At 36.3% G+C, this 21,590-nt stretch overlaps 1 protein-coding gene across 9 annotated transcripts; it reads left to right on the top strand.

Moving 5' to 3' along the window:
• Positions 1–2,105: 2,105 nt before the first annotated feature.
• Positions 2,106–21,360, top strand: LOC306854291 (NACHT, LRR and PYD domains-containing protein 3-like). Of its 9 annotated transcripts, XR_013782813.1 has the most exons (15): positions 2,106–2,304; positions 2,505–2,561; positions 3,824–3,910; positions 4,018–4,119; positions 4,372–4,464; positions 4,634–6,403; positions 7,668–7,838; positions 8,964–9,134; positions 10,346–10,516; positions 12,717–12,887; positions 14,489–14,659; positions 17,099–17,269; positions 19,295–19,473; positions 19,789–20,027; positions 20,736–21,360. XR_013782813.1 is itself a non-coding variant. In XM_079392177.1 (14 exons), coding segments are annotated over exons 2-14 (3,309 nt in total). In that variant the 5' UTR covers positions 2,106–2,304; positions 2,505–2,511; the 3' UTR covers positions 19,791–20,185. The 9 variants fall into 9 exon arrangements, 8 of the variants coding, with proteins under 8 accessions (XP_079248303.1, XP_079248305.1, XP_079248306.1 ...); XM_079392177.1 differs by lacking the exon at positions 20,736–21,360 and having other exon boundaries at positions 19,789–20,185; XM_079392178.1 differs by lacking the exon at positions 20,736–21,360 and having other exon boundaries at positions 2,120–2,129; positions 19,789–20,185.
• The last annotated feature ends 230 nt before the right edge of the window (positions 21,361–21,590 follow it).

Below are 21,590 nucleotides of genomic sequence, written 5' to 3'. Positions count from 1 at the left end.
AGGTTAATAAAGCAAATCTCTCCTGTGAACTGCCAAAATACAGCAAGCACATCACATGTCCCACCAGAGACAGTAATATATTGGATCACTGTTACGCAACAATAAAGGACGCATATCACTCGCTTTAGGACTGTTTGATCACTGTTTGGTTCATCTTATTCCGACCTACAGGCAGAAACTTAAGTCTGCAAAGCCTGTATTAAGATCTGTTAAAAGATAGACTAATGAAATCTATAAGCCTGTTTCGACCTCACTGATTGGACTGTTTTTGAAGCCGCTGCCACCGATCTGGATGAGCTCACAGAGACTGTAACATCTTATATCAGTTTCTGTGAGGATCTGTGCATTCCTAACAGGACTCATCTAATCTACAACAATGACAAACCATGGTTCACTGCAAAACTCAGACAGCTCCGTCAGGCCAAAGAAGATGCTTACAGAAAGGGGGATAAAGTCTTGTACAAATAGGCCAAATACACACTGGAAAAGAAGATTAGAGTGGCAAAGAGGAATTATTCTGACAAGCTCAGGAAAAAATGATCTTCCAATGATCCTGCTTCAGTGTGGATAGGAATGAAGGATATCACCAGTTACAAGTCACCATCCCCCAGCACTGTGGAGAATCAACACCTGGCAGACGACCTGAACGAGTTTTATTGTTGTTTTGAAAAATCACCCCACACCCGCCCTGAACACCTCTCCACACAACCATTAACACCTCCAGCAACCCCTCTCTCCCCCACACCTACAATTCAAATCAGCGAAGAAGATGTGTGCCAGGTCTTCAGGAAGAAAAAAAGAAGGAAAGCACCAGGCCCAGACGGTGTGTCACCAGCCTGCCTAAAAACCTGTGCTGATGAGCTGGCCCCCATCTTCACACAAATCTTCAACAGCTCACTGGAGCTGTTTGAAGTCCCCTCATGCTTCAAACGCTCCACCATCATCCCCGTTCCAAAGAAATCCAAAATTACTGGACTTAATGACTACAGATCTGTGGCCCTAACGTCTGTAGCCATGAAATCATTTGAAAGACTGGTTTTGGCTTATCTGAAGGACATCACTGGTCCCTTACTGTAAACCCTGCATTTTGCCTACAGAGCAAACAGGTCTGTGGACGATCCAGTCAATATGGGACTGCACTTCATCCTGCAGCATCTGGACAGACCAGGGACTTATGTGAGGATCCTGTTTGTGGACTTCAGCTCCGCTTTTAACACCATCATCACGGAAACCCTTCAGAATAAAATAATCCAGCTCTCCGTCTGTCAGTGGATCAACAGCTTCCTGACAGACAGACAGCAGCTAGTAAAGCTTGGTAAATTCACATCCTACACCCAAACCATCAGCACTGGAGCTCCTTAGGGCTGCGTACTCTCCCCACTGCTCTTCTTCCTCTACACGAACGACTGCACCTCTAAAGACCCCTCTGTCAAGCTCCTGAAGTTTGCAGACGACACCACACTGATTGGCTTCATCCAGGACGGTGACGAGTCTGCTTACAGACAGGAGGTTAAGGAACTGGCTGTCTGGTGCAGTAATTTCATCTACTTATTAGAAACGGGTTCTTTGTACCCCTCTAAATCGATTAATGTCCCATATCTCCTTTTCTACGAATCTTGCAATGAAATGCAGATAGAAGAATATAGTAGGCCTAATACAGATACAAAGACAGCAATAAATAACACGGATATTAAGAAGATGTACATAAAAATAACAAAAAATGTCATTAAATCTCAACTCTGGGCGTCTAGAATGAAAAGCTTTGAATGCGCGTTCCCTCCGTGTTGGTCCTGGTTACCGTAATCATAGTAATACACGCGTATTATGGCTGGCTTTACCCCGGTGTTTTTTGAGGGTATCGGTTAATTTCTTGATTGCTGTTTTGACAGTGTCTGCTTGCATATTTTAATCATATTTGGTAATTATCTTGAATGTATTTGCCCTGATTTGATCCATGGGAAATTTACCTAACGTTATATTTAGATTATTTCGTTGTCATTATTTAGTTTTAAGGAATAAAAAAGCCTCTTATCAACCTTGATTGACACATTCTATCATATTATTTTGACAGTTAATGTTTTGGGCTGGAAATCGTCCAATCTGGCAACCCTTCAGGTGAGTCTCTGCAGGTGACTTCCTCTTTCATTTTCTCCTGAAGGACGTGTGTTCTTTGATATGCTTGTTTTTGATCAGATGTTGTTGTTTGGTGTTGTCTGTGGTTGATTTCATCATTTGTGTTCACATGAGACTAAGATTGTGTATTTGAGTGAACTCTCAGGATGTGTTCAGCACTACACTTTTAGAGTATCTCTACTTTACTTGAGTATTATTTTTCCTCTTAAGATCGCGCACGCGTCCATTTGTGTCTGGCTTCCGGTGTTTATCTGAACAAAACAGCTTAAGTACGTAAGTAAACATCTGTGTTTCCATCTTTGGCTTGTAATGGAGTAATATTTGAGCAGCAGTGTCTGTTCTTTCACTAATGGAGTTGTGTCTGTGTTCAGCTTCATCATGAATCTCACACAAACACCCCGAGATCAAGAGCTTCCTCCAGGATCCAGGTACTTTACAGACTTACTATATTAACACTAATAAACAGACATCAGAAAATTCATTTATTGATGTCTTTGGATCTTATTAGAACACAAATAATACACATTTGTGATTTAAAAACAAACAAACATAAGTTTCATTTTTTATTTTGTTTGTATCCCAATAAATCGGTTGAAAATTGCTTATTTTTTTTATCTGTGATACAACATTTTAGCTACATTTTTCAAAACTTTTGTTGTAATTGTGTCAAACAATAATGTCTATTTATGATACAGAATATATTCATATTTAATACACAAATTTCTAGGGCCTATAAATTATGAACATGATCAGAGCTTTTCTGATAAACCTGTTGTATTTACTTCATGCTCTCTGATTGAGATTTCATGCTTTTATCAAGTAAAGTATTTTTGCTGTGAAATCTTTATTGTAATGTAAATGTAAGAATAACATTTATATTAGTCATTTGTTTGTTTAATTTGTTAAAAAGTAGATGTTGAATATGACACAACAGGCTTTTGAGGAAGGTTTATTTGTTTATCTCTCAATAATGAATAATGATTTAATTATTGACAATAAATTATCATTTAAGAGTTTGAAGTATTAAACTGATTTTCTGAAATAGGCAACAGAGTCTAAAATATCTTGATTTATAGCCCTAAACGGGTGACGAATCCCCTGAGATACAAAAATTTACCGGCAGATTATGAAAAATGTACAAATTAAATTCATAAAATTTCAGCATAAACATAAGATAACACTTAACAACAACTTTTTAAACATGGAAGTTCCCTGCAAATATTGTAAATATGTGAAATACATCAACTTTTATATACAACAGCTGGCCGTGATGTTTTAAATGCTGCCTGTGAACGAAACAAAGAATGAATGAACTCAGTCACCAGATCTAAATATTCACAACAAACACACTTTCAGTTTTATTTTTTAAGTTAAAAACTTTAATTTTATTTAAAACAATAAGACCATAGAGCCTCCTTATGAAGTGATTTTAATGTTTTATTTCTAAAGGTCCTTTATTAAAATGAATGTCATCATTAAATCTGTTCAGCAGAAGAGATCAGAGCTGTGTGTCATATTTATATTGTGTTTTGTTTTATATTCATGTTAATATGGTATTCATATTACTTATTATACCAGAGAGTCTATGAAAACAAATGATGGTTTCTGTATCAACATAGTAAAAATGAAAACATATTTTTTTAATCAAAGGTTAATATTAATAATTAATTGAAAGGGTTCTTTGTTATAGTTCAGTTGATCAGAAGAGATCAGAAGCAGAGCCCAGCTGTGTGTTTATGAAGAGTGACGAGTCTATAGATCATCCACAACATTTCAGGTACAATATTTTATTAACAGACAGAGTTTAAATATTTGTTATGGTGTTTGATCATGTGATTATTTGATCTGATGTTTTATCATTTGCTCACACACTCTCTGTTATAGTTCAGTTCATCAGAAGAGATCAGAAGCAGAGCCCAGCTGTGTGTCTATGAGGAGTCATGCTTCTATGCATCATCCACTTCATTTTAAGAGCGATGACACAAGGTTTAACCTCAAGTATTAAATTGTTTTGTAAAATATATGATTAATTAAACTGTCCTAATTATACAGCACTGTAATAAATAAATATGAGCAGAAGTCTGGCTAGAAAATGCAGTAAATGTATTGACAACGAACAGATATAGAGCACAGCATATAATTATTTATTTACATTTATTTAAATGGCAGGTGCATTTTTAATAAAGTCACTGTTATTAAGGTGAGAAAAATGTCAGAGTGTTTGATTCTTGATTCAAGGTCAATCCTGCAACACAGATCAGAAACAAAACCCGTCTGTAAGAAATATGACCAGCCTATGAATCAACAACAAGACATGTATCCTGGTGTGAGGTAAACTGTGGGATTTATTAATGCAGTGCATCATCACACATTACTCAAATACATCATTAATAACTGACACATTTCAGAAACCCTATGATATGTTCAGTGTCTCATAACGTTTTGCTCTGTACATTTACCACTGTAGCTCATGTAATAATGTGGTATTTTAATTTTCCAGCCATGAAGTCCTCAACACGTTCAGATCGAATCTGCTGAAGAAGTTTGGTCGTCTGTATGAGGGAACAGCGACGCAGGGAAACCCAACACTCCTGAATGAGATCTACACAGAGCTCTACATCACAGAGAGTGAGAGTGGAGAGATCAGTAATGAGCATGAGGTGAGACAGATTGAGACACAATCCAGGAGAGCAGCAACAGAGGACACAGCCATCAAATGCAATCACATCTTTACACCTTTACCTGGACAAGACAAAGCCATCAGAACTGTGCTGACAAAGGGAGTCGCTGGCATTGGAAAAACAGTCTCTGTGCAGAAGTTCATCCTGGACTGGGCTGAAGGGAAAGAGAATCAGGACGTCCAGCTCATATTTCCACTTCCTTTCAGAGAAATCAATCTGATGAAGGACAAAACACTCAGTCTTTCAGATCTTCTTCATGTGTTTTTCCCTGAAACTAAAGAAATGGAAATATCCAGTGATGAATATAAAGTGCTGTTCATCTTTGATGGTCTGGATGAGTGTCGACTGTCTCTGGACTTTAAGAGTGAAGTGAAACTGTGTAATATATCTGAATCAGCCTCAGTGGATGTGCTGCTGATGAACCTGATTTTGGGGAATCTGCTTCCCTCTGCTCTCATCTGGATCACCTCCAGACCAGCAGCAGCTGATCTCGTCCCCTCTGAGTGTGTCCATCGAGTGACAGAGGTACGAGGCTTCAATGAGCCACAGAAGCAGGAATACTTCAGGAAGAGGATCAGTGATCAGAGTCTGGCCGACAGGATCATCTCACACCTGAAGTCATCAAGGAGCCTCTACATCATGTGCCACATCCCAGTGTTCTGCTGGATCTCAGCCGCTGTTCTGGAGAAGATGTTGACTCAAGCAGAGAGAGGAGAGATTCCCAAGACTCTCACTCAAATGTACACACACTTCCTGATCCTTCAGACCAACATCAAACATGAGAAGGACTATGAGAAGAAGGTGACAGATGAAGACATGATCCTCAAACTGGGGAAAGTGGCTTTTGAGCAGCTTGTGAAAGGAAACCTGATCTTCTATGAGGAAGACCTGAGAGAGTGTGGCATTGATGTGACAGAAGCATCAGTGTACTCAGGATTGTGCACTCAGATCTTCAGAGAGGAGTTGGGCTTGTATCAGGGGAAAGTCTTCTGCTTTGTTCATCTGAGCATTCAGGAACATCTAGCAGCTCTATATGCGCACCTCTCCTGGACAAACCACAACAGAGATGTGATGCGGTCTAAACTGAAGGTCTTCTTTCAACGTGTTTCATTATCTGAGCTGCATCAGAGAGCTGTGAAAGAGGCTCTACGGAGTAAAAATGGACATCTGGATCTTTTCCTGCGGTTCCTTCTGGGTTTGTCAGTGGAGTCTCATCAGATTCTCCTACAACAAATAATGAAGCTGAAAAAAAGCAGCTCTGGCAGCAATGAGAAAACAGTTGAGTACATCAAGAAGAAGATCAGGACCATTGACTCTCCAGAGAAATCCATCAATCTGTTCCACTGTCTGAATGAACTGGGTGATCGTTCACTAGTGGAGCAAATACAACAGTATCTGAAATCTGGAAATTTAAGTGAAGCCGGACTCTCTTCATCTCAGTGGTCAGCTGTAGTTTTTGTGTTGTTGACATCAGAAGAGGAACTGAATGAGTTTCGTCTTGATAAATTTGTTAAAGGAAAGAATAATCCTGAAAATATGAGAGTTCTTCAGAAGCTGCTGCCTGTGATTAAAGAATCCAGATCAGTTCAGTAAGTATCAATGAGAACAATCACTTCACTGTTAAAACATTAAGAAAATCAGAGTCAAAAGCTCATAAATCTTCAGTGATGTGGCTGTTATTTTAGTGGTCTGCATTTTGATGTGTTTTCAATACAGAGACACTGTAAAAGATTTCTTCAGGAAAACAAAGTCAGAGAAGTTGCATATAAATAATTCAGGTTTTCCAGTAAAAAATGTTAAAATTAAAATAAAGAAGGAATTTAAATATTTCTCATCTGGCATAAAAGACCAAACAAGTGGAGAAGCAGCTCAAAACTCCTAAAATCTGATGAATCAGCTAATGGAGCAAAACAGCAGCATACTTGAACACTTTTGAACACAACAATTGAAACATAGAAGGTAGTTAATTATTATAATTGTTTGTTATTTTTATATTTTGTTAGTTTTGACATTTTACAGAAGGGCATCTGGAACGACGAGCTAGACTCAAACTTATGAACACATGAACTATCTGCCAGTTCACAGTCCAGCATGTGGAGGATTTTTAAACGTTAAACCAGTTAGAAGTTGAATTATATTAAGTTACTTTTTATTCCATTACGATACAATTACATATAATTACAATTTTATTCTATTCATAGATAAATGTTGATTAAATCCAGTCTTAACATTCGTTTAAATTTACCCATCAAACTTGGATAATTTGACAATGCATGTGCAGTTTTTCTTTTCTCATAATATTAATTAATTTAATTGGAATTGCAAGTTGTTGTTCATTGCAGCAAGTTGTTTGATTGTTTTTTTGATAGCTGTTTGATCATGTTTCACATGATTTTCATGACGTACATTAAAACCTTGAGAATCTCTATTGAGTTCAACACATTTCTATTCAGTTTTAAGCTGCCAGATGAGAGCAAACATGACACAATGATCAAGTGTTTGATCACAAGAGTTAATAAATGAGATGTAATTGGGAACACGTGGCTCCTGTGAAGCAGATGTCCTCCTGTAGGTGTTTCTTAGAGGAGCAAGTGACTGTTTCTCCAGACAGATCCGTCCTTATATCACTATGAAACAATATCTCACATTCAGCTCTGTGTGTCTGTTCAGTCCTGAAGCACATGACAGTTTCAAACAGCAGCATTGAGCATCAACATGCATAAATCTCATTCTATCAGCAGCAGTATGTGGCAATGCTTGTCATTATATCTCCTCTCCTGCTCTGAGACCAGAGTCAATAACAAACTACACACACTTCAACTACAATTCACATTCTGTCATTGTTCTCTACAGGTTGAGTAAGTGTGGCGTCACAGATGAAGGTTGTGCTGCTCTGTCTTCAGCTCTGAGATCAAACCCCTCACACCTGAGAGAACTGGATCTGTCGAAGAATAAACTAGGAGATTCAGTGAAGCTGCTTTCTGATGTACTACAGGATCCTCACTGTAAACTGGAGACACTGAGGTAAGATCATATGACACACTGTAAACTATACTGTATGTGAAGTGCAGAATAAATTACAATTTTGAAAACAAAATTAAAAATCCAAAAACAAAACAACAAATTTTGAACACAATAGCAAATCTAAACACAAAGCAAGTCAGAAAACACAATGACAAGCCAGACAAAATGGAAAAGGTAGGTATTGTTTGCAAATTGAATACTTATCACTGATTGGATGAGACATCTGTCAATCAAGACAGATGATCAAAAAAAATTTTTGAAACTTTGTTTCTTGTACATGTGTGGACTTCTGTGTTCATTTTAACCCTTTTATTTGCAATAGTAAAAACCTTTTAAATTGATTACTTGTTTACACGTAGTGCATATAGACCATCAGACAAAATGAGAAAAGAAACCAGTCTCATACTGTAAGTGGAGAGTAAAGACAGTGAATGAATCGTTCGATTTAACCGGATCTTCTTAGTGAACCAGTTCACCAAATCGGACCGAATCGTTTGAAACGGTTCGTGTCTCCAGTAAGCACTAATCCACAAATTACTTCATTTATTCACTTTTTTAATGTGCCTGACACTCCCTCTGTCTCGAAATAAACCAATATCCCGGAGTTATTAATTTACTGAAACAGTAGACTGAGTGAACTGCTGTGAAGAGAGAACTGATGAACACGAGCAGAGCAGCATGTGTGCAGCGAGCCGGTAACGAACGAACACGCCACTGCTAGAGCGGTTCTCGTTCTCGAGTCAAGATTAATTTACTGAAACAGTACACTGAACCCGTTTCTTTCAGACACGTCTGATTTGAGAACCATTGAGCTGATGTTACTGCTCATGCGTGATTCAGTGAACAGTGATTTCCTCCCTGACTGACACACGTCTGAACCAAACTACCCGTACCACTCAAATTATAAAACATTATTATAAGCTAACCGTTGTGAATCAGGCTAAAATAAGGAGATCGTTTTGAACACTGGCTGGTTATCTACTTTCTCTAATTTTAATTTCAGATCATTTTTAACCAAAACAAGTTACGGACTGCAGCTTTATGTTTGTGCTTTATCTTTAATAATGGATTCACAGCTAAACTGATCTGATCTGAGAGTGAAGAGTGTGTCATTGTTCTCTACAGGTTGTGGGATTGTGGCGTCACAGATGAAGGTTGTGCTGCTCTGGCTTCAGCTCTGAGATCAAACCCCTCACACCTGACAGAACTGGATCTGTCGTGGAATAAACTAGGAGATTCAGTGAAGCTGCTTTCTGATGTACTACAGGATCCTCACTGTAAACTGGAGAAACTGAAGTAAGATCATATATGACACACTGTAAACTATACTGTATGTGAAGTGCAGAATAAAATTACAATTTTGAACACAAAATTACAAATCCAAAAATGAAAAAAAAAAAAATGAATTAAAGTCATTGCCAAATCTAAACCCAAAACAACTCAGAAAACACAATGACAAAATGGAAAAGGTAGGTATAACCAAAGTTATGTTCGTAAACGAAAACTAAAACTAAGACCAAAACGATTGAAAAAACAATCTGGTAAACTGAAATAAAATAAATTAAATATGATTGCTGTTATTATTGAATTTCATTAGACCAGTTATGATCTATGCGCGGCTGTTCACGGAAAAGTGTGCGCAAGACACGACACAATATCATGATTATGATTAAATAAGAAAAAAGACATCTAATATAACCAAATTAGGCTACATTTATTTTCATATTAAATATTTCAACACGCCATTAGATATGACATTAAGCACAACTTGAAACTGAAACTAAAACTGAAACTAAACTATATAAAAACTAAATAAAAATCTGTTCACAAAATAAAAACTAAACTAAAACTAACAAAAATATGATGAAACTAATAAAAACTAAACTGAATTTTATAGCAAATTTGAAAACGATATTAAAATAAAACAAATAAAAAAATTCTAAACTATAATAACCTTGGGTAATAACACTATAAATTAACCGCAGGTGTGAATGTTTGTGTGTGTTTGTGACCCGAGACTCTGAGATAGACTCCAGCCCCCACAAACCTGCAGAGGATAAAGAAGATTGAAAAATGGATGAATGTTATTACATAATATTTGGTAATGGACTGCAATATACAAATAATATCTCACAGCGCAGGTGATCTCAGATTTTACTATCTTCAGTGATGGATGAGAAACCTGTAAACACACACACACACACACACACACACACACACACACACACAATCATTCCTCCATACATATTAGTACAGAGACATATAGTGAATATTATCATTAATAAAACAGATTTAGCATAAAGACATAGTGCAGCAAAGAAGTCTTTCTTGAAGGAGACTTTGGATGTTTTATCATCATGTTTTGTGTTCTGTGACATTTTAGACCTCAGTCCAATGATCCATCAAACACTGATTAGTGCTCTAAGTTTGTGCTTTATCTTTAATAATGGATTCACAGCTAAACTGATCTGATCTGAGAGTGAAGAGTGTGTCATTGTTCTCTACAGGTTGAGAGATTGTGGCGTCACAGATGAAGGTTGTACTGCTCTGGCTTCAGCTCTGAGATCAAACCCCTCACACCTGAGAGAACTGGATCTGTCGTGGAATAAACTAGGAGATTCAGTGAAGCTGCTTTCTGATGTACTACAGGATCCTCACTGTAAACTGGAGATACTAGAGTAAGATCATATATGACCCTCACATGAAGCACATTTAAAGTAAATATGAAGTGTTCAGCCTCAGGTTTTTAGTATTAAATAAACAGCATAGTAAAAGTAATTGGTTCTGATGTTCACTGTAGTTTATATGTAGATGATATCTGCATTTGATACAGAAGCAAGTACATGAATACCATCAAGTGAAAAATCCAGCTGAAGATAAACAAAATACAATCTTGGTCAAAACAGAACGGTTTCAAGTTCTCACAAACAGAAACTGTCTGTATGCATTAGGGATGTGCAACAGCGATCGAGTACTCGGCCGTGACAGCGATGATCGATCATGAAAACGATGATCGTGGAGGAAAAAAATAATATTTCTGATTGGTTATAGCATCACTTTGGGCGGCACCCTGAGCCCATACTGATCCTATAATAATGAAGCAGTGATTATTTTCATCATATTTGCTCAACAGTAGGCATACTTCAATTAAAATAGTTTTCGTAATGGCTTCAAAAACACGCAGGCTATTTTAAGAATCACTTGATAATGTAGATGAAAATATTGCACAAATCTGCCAAAAACATTAATGACATAAGCATTATAATGAGAACTTTATATAAAATGTGAAATCTATAGTAAATCCTGTCCTTGCCCGTGTTTCAGCGCGCTGTTGAAAGCTCTCTCTCTCTCTCTCTCTCACACTATAGCGCATACCTTAAAGTTCAAGCATATGCATCCTTTTGTGCAGATACAAGTTGTAATGTTACGTTTATGTTATGTATCTAGGTTATCTGATTAATATCATAGGAAGTGTCATAGAACGAGTTTCAGTTTAATGGCATAAAGTCAGCTTCACTCAGGCAGCTATTTGTTTTTAGATGCTTCTTTTTTAATAACATTGCTGCATCATAATCATAATCTAACATCTAACAGTGTTATAATCATGTGTTCATGTTTTCAAAGACTTCAGATATTTTTATTATCTCCATTACGGCCATGCCCCGCATCCGAGTACTCCATTAATCGTTTTTGAAACCTATCGATGATCAAAATAAGAAATTGCCAAAAATGCCCATCCCTAGTATGCATTTCTGTCAACTTCATTCCTTGCACTATGAACTAGCGACGCTCCAATCGCTCTTTTTTTTCCTCCAATACTGATTCTGACACCTGGGGTTCAGTATTGACCGATACAGATCCCGATCCCATACCAGTGCAGTTTTTTTTTTTTTTTTTTTAATCAATGTATAATTTTTATATCTCTGTGTGGAACTGATAATCACTCTTTCACAATCAACTAAATACAGACCAATGTTTCCTCTAAGCTGAGCGCGGCCGCAGAGAAATAATGTGCCGCGTACACACAAAAATGAGTTGAGAAAGCCATTTGATTGTATTGTGGTAAAAACGAAAGAATTGCAATGCTCAGGTAAAGCGCTATAGAGCTGCTGCTACAGAGTTAGAACCGGTGAATGTGGTTTACAGGTTTCTTAGAAAGAGAATGATGTGCATCAAACCCAATACTTCAATGGTTGCGGATGAAATGAGTTAGCTCAACACGAGAGCAAACGCAGTGACATGTGAAATAAAAGCTCCTCATGTATTAAAGAAGAGTGGCTTGATTAAGTGCTGGAAATAGCGGAGGATGGGCACAGAACGGGAACAAAACTCTTGAGACATTTCCAGTCACACACAGGTGTATTGTGCAAACTGTACTTCATAGCCATGTTTAGATAGCTATAGAAGAATTCATGTTTTTCTATTATATTTAACTTACAGATCTGAGTTTAAATGCTTCAGTTTGTTTTCTATTCTCTTCTATCAGTTTAATGCTTGTGTTGATAATATATTATATTACATTATATTATATTAGCTCTATATTATAAACCTAATAAATAATTGACCTTGTTTTTAATGGAGTCACTTATGATCATCAAGGGATCAAAATACAGAAGAAAAAAACAGTAATATTGTAAACTCTTAGGCTATTGCAATTTCTAATATTGGTTTTCTATTTTAATATATTTTAAAATATAGTGTTTAATATTCCTGTAAAGCAAAGCTGAACTTTCAGCATCATTACTCTAGTCTTCAGTGTCACATGATCCTTCAGAAATCATTCTAATATTCTGATTTATTATCAGTGTTGAAACTGTTGTGCTGCTTAATATTTTTGATCTGATCTGAGACTGAAGAGTGTGTCATTGTTCTCTACAGGTTGAGAGATTGTGGCGTCACAGATGAAGGTTGTACTGCTCTGGCTTCAGCTCTGAGATCAAACCCCTCACACCTGAGAGAACTGGATCTGTCTGAGAATAAACTAGGAGATTCAGTGAAGCTGCTTTCTGATGTACTACAGGATCCTCACTGTAAACTGGAGAAACTGTGGTAAGATCATATATGACACACTGTAAAGTATACTGTATGTGAAGTGCAGAATAAATTACAATTTTGAAAACAAAATTAAAAATCCAAAAACAAAACAACCAATTTTTAACACAATAGCAAATCTAAACACAAAGCAAGTCAGAAAACACAATGACAAACCAGACAAAACGGAAAATGTAGGTATTGTTTGCAAATTGAATACTTATCACTGATTGGATGAGACATCTGTCAATCAAGATGTACAGAGAGTTAAAAAAAATTGTGTGACCAACTTTGTTTCTTGTACATGTGTGTTAATTTGAACCTTTTTTTTTTGCAATAGTAACACGCTTTTAAATTATTACTTGTTTACACGTAGTGCATAAAGACCATCAGACAAAATGAGAAAGAAAGCAGTCTCATACTGTAAGTGGAGAGTAAAGACAGTGAACGAAGCTTTTGACTCCAACCCGAGTACAAGCTCAGAGATGTTTATTTTAAACAAAAATTAAACATTCAAAATATGTAAATAAAGTGTCTGACAGGTATGTAATGGTGGGAATAAAGCACCTAATGGTTATTTAATAGTTCTTCTGATTGATCAGGCCGGCTGGAGATCAGTCATGTGCAGCTATTTCTCAAACCGTGGCTCTCTTCATGGAGCTTCACAGGTTAAACATGGTTAGTGTTAGGAGCAGGTGTAGGAGTGGACTTTAGTGAGAGCCACAAGTAGAGTCCCAATAAGGCTGCATTCATTTATGATTATTATAAATATAATCATATGCCGTGAATATGTTATTACATAAACTTTAAAGATCATGATTATGATGTTTTAACTGACTGAAGTTATAATTACTGACTTTATATATTTGAATGTGTATTTTCATCCCGGGACGATAGATTATGTCATTACGTCATCGCGAAAGATGTCACTACGTTAGGGCGTAAAAGAACCGATGAGCTGGTTTTTTGAACCGGTTCATTGAAACAAACTGTCCGAAAGAACTGGACTCCCCATCACTATTCTGCAGGATCCTCACATGCGATACTAAGCCTACTAGCCGGGAAAACTGCTTCATGTTTACAGACGTGACGTAATGACGCAGTGCCGTGCTCGAATTTCCCACAGAAACCTACCCGTATCTCTCAAATTATAAAACATTATTATAAGCTAACCGTTGTGAATCAGGCTAAAATAAGGAGATAGTTTTGAACACTGGCTGGTTATGTACTTTCTCAAATATTGATTTCGGATCATTTTTAACCAAAAACAAGTTACAGACTGCAGAAACTACGGTTGAGAAACCTGTAAACACACACACACACACACACACACACACACAATCATTCCTCCATACATATTAGTACAGAGACATATAGTGAATATTATCATTAATAAAACAGATTTAGCATAAAAACATAGTGCAGCAAAGAAGTCTTTCTTGAAGGAGACTTTGGATGTTTTATCATCATGATTGTGTTCTGTGACATTTTAGACCTCAGTCCAATGATCCATCAAACACTGATTTGTGCTTTAAGTTTGTGCTTTATCTTTAATAATGGATTCACAACTAAACTGATCTGATCTGAGAGACTGAAGAGTGTGTCATTGTTCTCTACAGGTTGAGTAAGTGTGGCGTCACAGATGAAGGTTGTGCTGCTCTGGCTTCAGCTCTGAGATCAAACCCCTCACACCTGAGAGATCTGGATCTGTCTGAGAATAAACTAGGAGATTCAGTGAAGCTGCTTTCTGATGTACTACAGGATCCTCACTGTAAACTGGAGACACTGAGGTAAGATCATATATGACACACTGTAAAGTATACTGTATGTGAAGTGCAGAATAAATTACAATTTTGAAAACACAATTACAAATCCAAAAATTAAACACAATGCCGAATCTAAACCCAAACCAAGTCAGAAAACACAATGACAAGCAGAGGCGTCATGCCCATTCAAATTAAGGGGGCACGTGCCCCGTCAGATTTTTGAGTAAAGTGGATTTTGAATGACAAAAAAATAGGCGAATCATATTTTTATATTTGATACAGTCACACTGGCGTGATTAGATCGTTCAGTGCGTCAAATCACCAGCCAGCCAGAGACAGATGTGTTTTTACAGCGCTGCTTTATAACCAATCACACACGATTCTGTTGAGCTTATGAATGCAGTGACCAATCAGAGGCGTTCAGATGAGTCATCGCTGACACGCGGTGTTTCGTTCAGGGCTCGCTCGCTGAGTGAATTCTCTTATCAGAAACAACAAAGTGCAGAAGTGCGTACGATGTAAGTAAGAGATCCATTTGACAGTGCAAACAGCTTCAGTGATTATAATGGGAGTTTCTGAGACTGAAGTCTTGATAATGAAATGATAATGTTCTTTGATAATGTAAGTTTCCTTTGCTGTGTTCTGTACAATGAACGTGATATAATTAGTAACTTACAACATTTATTAAATTCATGTTAAATACAAAGTCAGTCATAAAATATTTAATGTGGTACTTAAGTAAAAAGTCAGATTTTATGAGAAGTTATTCATTCTACAGAAATGTCCACTTTTGGTACGGCAAGATGTCTTAAAATATATGTATTTTTCAAACATTTAAACTTAGACCACATTATTAGATTATCTTTTGACTTCATGAATATACAAATGACAGGTTTTGTTAATCTTTTGTGCATTTATTTACCCATAAGGAAGCTGACACCAGTGACAGTAACACAATTTTCATGAAAAATGCATTTTACAAAATGGCTTTCTCAAGATATCAAACCACATGTTGTCAATCATTGTAAACTCACTAAATTAAGTAGTTTAATCCGTTTGTATTCTAGTGTTTACAATTCCCTAGCAATAAAGCAACTTTCAACTAAAAGCAAAGTTCAACCGAAAGCTTTATATGAAATCAAGAGATAAATAAGAACATTTCTGATAACTGAAAAGAGACAGTGGGTTTATCATGGGCCTTTCTTCATAGGTCTTCAGGAAATAGGACGAAGGAAGTCAAGTGATGTCATCAGTGTGATTTTTATTTCAAAATAAACTATTTTTGTTAAACGGTAACACCAGTGACACAACTCCAGTGGACCACTACTTTCATTATTTTATAATATTTATTCATCATTTAGTTTTTTATGTCATTTACATCATATATTTGATAGTTATGAATACATTATTGTATTTTAAATGGTAGAGAAACCTGTTTTTGACCTCAAAATAAAGCACTTTTTCTCTGTACATGGCTGTGGGGACGAGCAGTTTTGTGGTGCTTGCAATTCTATATAATTAATTAAAAAACAAACATTGCCACATTGATGGCTCAAGAAGGTGTAATTGTTCAAATAACATATTGTTTCATTTTAAATCGTAACCCTAAAGTGTTTTTCAAGTGTAATATTTCTGTAAAAGCTAGGGACAGAAAAATGGACATTTCTATAGAATGACCCTAATAGAACATTAGGCTAATTTGCCCGTTATAGATTAACTAGCATGATATATAAATGTGAAAAATGCATTTACTTGCAGTTTAATTACTGTGAATATTTCGAAGAGCCTAAAAAAGGAAAAATTAAGTAAAACATAAGCCTACTGCTGTCAACCCCCATCCCCCCCACCCACCCACCTGTGCCCCCTCAAAAATAATAAGTGCATGGCGCCCCTGATGACAAGCCAGACAAACGGAAAAGGTAGGTATAACACTATAAATGAACCGCAGGTGTGAATGTGTGTGTGTGTGTTTGTGACCCGAGACTCTGAGATAGACTCCAGCCCCCACAAACCTGCAGAGGATAAAGCAGATTGAAAAATGGATGAATGTTATTACATAATATTTGGTAATGGACTGCAATATACAAATAATATCTCACAGCGCAGGTGATCTCAGATTTTACTATCTTCAGTGATGGATGAGAAACCTGTAAACACACACACACACACACACACACACACACACAATCATTCCTCCATACATATTAGTACAGAGACATATAGTGAATATTATCATTAATAAAACAGATATAGCATAAAGACATAGTGCAGCAAAGAAGTCTTTCTTGAAGGAGACTTTGGATGTTTTATGATCATGATTGTGTTCTGTGACATTTTAGACCTCAGTCCAATGATCCATCAAACACTGATTTGTGCTTTAAGTTTGTACTTTATCTTTAATAATGGATTCACAGCTAAACTGATCTGATCTGAGAGTGAAGAGTGTGTCATTGTTCTCTACAGGTTGAGAGATTGTGGCGTCACAGATGAAGGTTGTGCTGCTCTGGCTTCAGCTCTGAGATCAAACCCCTCACACCTGAGAGAACTGAATCTGTTTGGGAATAAACTAGGAGATTCAGTGAAGCTGCTTTCTGATGTACTACAGGATCCTCGCTGTAAACTGGAGATACTAGAGTAAGATCATATATGACCCTCACATGAAGCACATTTAAAGTAAATATGAAGTGTTCAGCCTCAGGTTTTTAGTATTAAATAAACAGCATAGTAAAAGTCATTGGTTCTGATGTTCACTGTAGTTTATATGTAGATGATATCTGCATTTGATACAGAAGCAAGTACATGAATACTGTAGTATTTTTATACCGGTATGGGGGGTTAAACCTACTATTCACATCCATATTTCCCAAAACAATTCATAATAGTTTCAATTCAATCCGTAGTTTCCTTTCAGTTGAGTGGATGTTAAATGAAGTTTCAGATCTCTCCTCCCGGTGTCCGTGCTCGTTCAGCCGAGTTCAGACCACTTGAAGCTCCAAATAAGGATTTATTCAGGTTCTGATAACTGGTTATTTAATAATTAATTACTCAGAGACTGGATTTAAAAGTTTAACGAATCACCAATACAATGGTTTCATTTTATTTAAAAACAATAACTGATAAGCAAATAACAAAATAACAAGCGAGAAGTCTTCACCACGTTAACCGTTCTTTTACAAAGCAAGCAAAATAACCACATAGCAATAATAACTACAAAGCAATTAATATCTGTGCTCTCTAAATACAGCACATACTCATAACATAACATTGTGACATTTACACTTCTGTGATATAAGTTTGGAGTTCCATTGTTCCTAAACCATTTGTTAACATAAATCAACTGAAAAATCATACAAATTAATCATCTGTCTCATTAATTTCATTATTATTTTGTTCATCGACTCTTGCTTTCTCATTAACTTCAGAATCTCTTTTAGTTTGAAACAGATCTTTTGATCTTCCACCATATTCTTGTGACGCTCCGTCTTCTGCTTCCTCTTGTCCGTCTTATTCTGGTAGCGTTGAAATCCCTGATCTAAAAGATCGTGAAAATCCATTTCTATTCTGTCCGGCTGTTTTGTTTGGTTAGTAGAGGATTGATCAGGAAATTGCACATCATTAAAGTCCGATAATCCTTCAATACCATCAAGCAACAAATCCAACTGAAGATAAACTAAATACAATCTTGGTCAAAACAGAACGGTTTAAAGTTATCACAAACAGAAACTGTCTGTATGCATTTCTGTCAACTTCATTCCTTGAACTATGAACTAGTGATGCTCCAATCTGTCTTTTCTGCCTCCAAACTGATTCTGACACCTGGGGTTCAGTATTATCTGATACAGATCCTGATCTGATACCACTGCAGTTTTTCTTTCTTTTAAATCATTGTATAATTTCTATATCTCTGTGTGGAACTGATAATCAATCTTTCACAATCAACTAAATACAGACTAATTCATTATAAAAATATATATATATGTATATTCATAATATGTGACAAATATATAGTATAAACTAAGTTAGTGGATAATTCAGCTGCAAAAGATGTTCTAGATATATTCACAGACTTAAATATGTTTGCATTACGAGTGAGTTTCTAGAATTATGACCATTACAAATCCCATCCATGTATTCCATATTCTTAAATCAAAGTCACATAAACAGTTTAAAAAGTTATCACAAAAACACATTTTTCACACTTAAAGCAAAGCACACAACATATTCACAATCTCTATTGAGTTCAACACATTTCTATTCAGTTTTAAGCTGCCAGATGAGAGCAAACATGACACAATGATCAAGTGTTTGATCACAAGAGTTAATAAATGAGATGTAATGGGGAACACGTGGCTCCTGTGAAGCAGATGTCCTCCTGTAGGTGTTTATTAGAGGAGCAAGTGACTGTTTCTCCAGACAGATCCGTCCTTATATCACTATGAAACAATATCTGACATTCAGCTCTGTGTGTCTGTTCAGTCCTGAAGCACATGACAGTTTCAAACAGCAGCATTGAGCATCAACATGCATAAATCTCATTCTATCAGCAGCAGTATGTGGCAATGCTTGTCATTATATCTCCTCTCCTGCTCTGAGACCAGAGTCAATAACAAACTACACACACTTCAACTACAATTCACATTCTGTCATTGTTCTCTACAGGTTGTATGATTGTGGCGTCACAGATGAAGGTTGTGCTGCTCTGGCTTCAGCTCTGAGATCAAACCCCTCACACCTGAGAGAACTGTATCTGTTTGGGAATAAACTAGGAGATTCTAGTAGGAAGTTACTCTCTGATCTGAAGAAGGATCCACATTATAAACTGGAGACATTATACTATTGTGAGTGTTTGTTTATTTAAAGTTTCTAAATTGAGTAACAGACCTCCTGTGTGTGTGATTGGAGAATATAAGATCATAATTCAGCTCCACTTTAGTCTCTTTAAGATGTGTTTAATTCTGTGATGTGACTGATTTATGAATAGTTTAATCTCTTACAGAGTCTCTAAGTGATAGTAGTTGTTGATCATGTTGTTCATTCATATCTCTGGCTGTAATATGAATATACTGTGTGTTTTCTGAGCTGGATCTGCTGATGTGATGTGACAGCAGTAATGTCTCAGACTCATATCTGACTGTCTGTGTGTTTTATTGTAGGACTCTCAGTATTTATCGGTCAGTGCAGTTTCCTCCGGATCAGCTGATGGTGAATAAGGAGCCGCTACAGAGACGTCACAGTCACACAATCAACAGAGACTGCGTGATGGGACACAAAAACATTTTCCTGACCGACTCCCAACACTCGTTAACCAATCATTGATCGTTCACTGACCAAATTAAAATGTTAAATTAGATTGAATTAAATTGTAATGGATAAGTTTGTGACCCAAACATTTGTATTCATGCAGAATGAGAGATGTATGTTTCTCTTTAAATAAATTAGTTTTTTCTAGGTGTTTGTTGTTTATAACTAATAATTTTATGCCTGCTTATATTTTCTGATTTATATTTTGCTCAGTTCTGAATTAAAAATGACTTTATTGTATTCCTTTACTAAATGATTTTTAAGAACCTTTTCACTGTAACGTTTATGGGTAGCTTAATGTAAAACATTGTCATGAATTCGCTGAACTCCATTAGTAAAAGACAAATTCATTGTTTTATACAGATAGCAGAAACAGGTTTAGGCTGACAGAAAGACTCGTCTGATGTAATCTAGAGATCTCAGACTGAAGATGTGTGATATGAGATCACAGCCTTTTATCACCAAACTGATTCAAAAGGGTTGCCAAATATTATAGAGACTTTTAAGAGTTATTATATCCATACAAACCTCACACAAACACTGGCAGTTTATAGTGTATTTCATTTCCCAACAGTGACTGTCCACTTCAGAAACAGACTTGATTACAGATGCATTTAACCCATATTTTCTCATTACGCAATTAATTATTAGGATCTTCTGAGGAGCGTTTATTTCTTCATCTCTCAATCAGCATTGGATTGCATTGCATTATATGTTTGGATCATTTCAGTCTCATCTTACGAAGACATATTACTGGAGATATAGAGCGACCGCTGATATTTAGATCATTTTATGTCAGTATCTGCTCTACTGTTAGAAAGATCTCATTGATTTACAAGAATCAGAATTTCATTATATAAATATCAGCATCTGCACCAAATAGCATATTTTTGCTCAGTTTGAGCTGTTTTTTTTCCTCCATATTCAGACTATATGAGCCTCAAAAGCCTGATGCATCAAATATGACATGCAACAAAAGCATACATGCAAACTTAATTTAAAAAAAAAAGAAGCAAAATGTTTCATATAAAATATATATATTTTTCTGGCTCTTTAGACTTTACAGGGTTAAAGAAGAATGATTAACCTGGCAACAGTAGAAATAATGTGTAATACTGTAGCTCTGACTATATTCTCTTTATCTGTTGATATCTGAACCCCTGAAATATTCCCTAAACCTGATGCAATAACAAACAGAAGCGGTTTGACTGCTTGTATCTCTGTCCACTCAGTGTTTGACACGAGAGAGTGTTTCTGAGTCTCTTCTCCAGGAGTGATGCTGCTGAACAGAGGCCTGTCAAACACTGAATTACTGAATTAACAAAACACGCTTCACACTGAGACTTCATCAAAATCAGCATGATTACAAATGTGATATTGATATTATACAACAGTTCGATAAACTAAGAAGTTAAAATTAAGAGACTTATGTTTTAGACACCATATTTCCTGCTTTTGCTCTATTTCTCCAACAAAAATAATTACAAACAGTCACAGCACTGTTCTGTGTCTCTGAGCAACATGAAGGTGTTTCAATCAACCGTTTTTTTATTTTATTATTATAATTATTACAGAATGTCAATGTTACGGAATGTGGTTGTAGTAATGAAACGCACGACGAGGAGTAGACGAAAAGGAGGTCTTTTAAGCATCA

The sequence above is a fragment of the Barbus barbus genome, assembly GCF_936440315.1.
Source record: "Barbus barbus genome assembly, chromosome: 3".
Classification (NCBI taxonomy): Eukaryota; Metazoa; Chordata; class Actinopteri; order Cypriniformes; family Cyprinidae; genus Barbus; species Barbus barbus.
The sequence above is the reverse complement of the archived record's forward strand: the minus strand, read 5'-3'. Positions and strand labels throughout refer to the sequence as shown.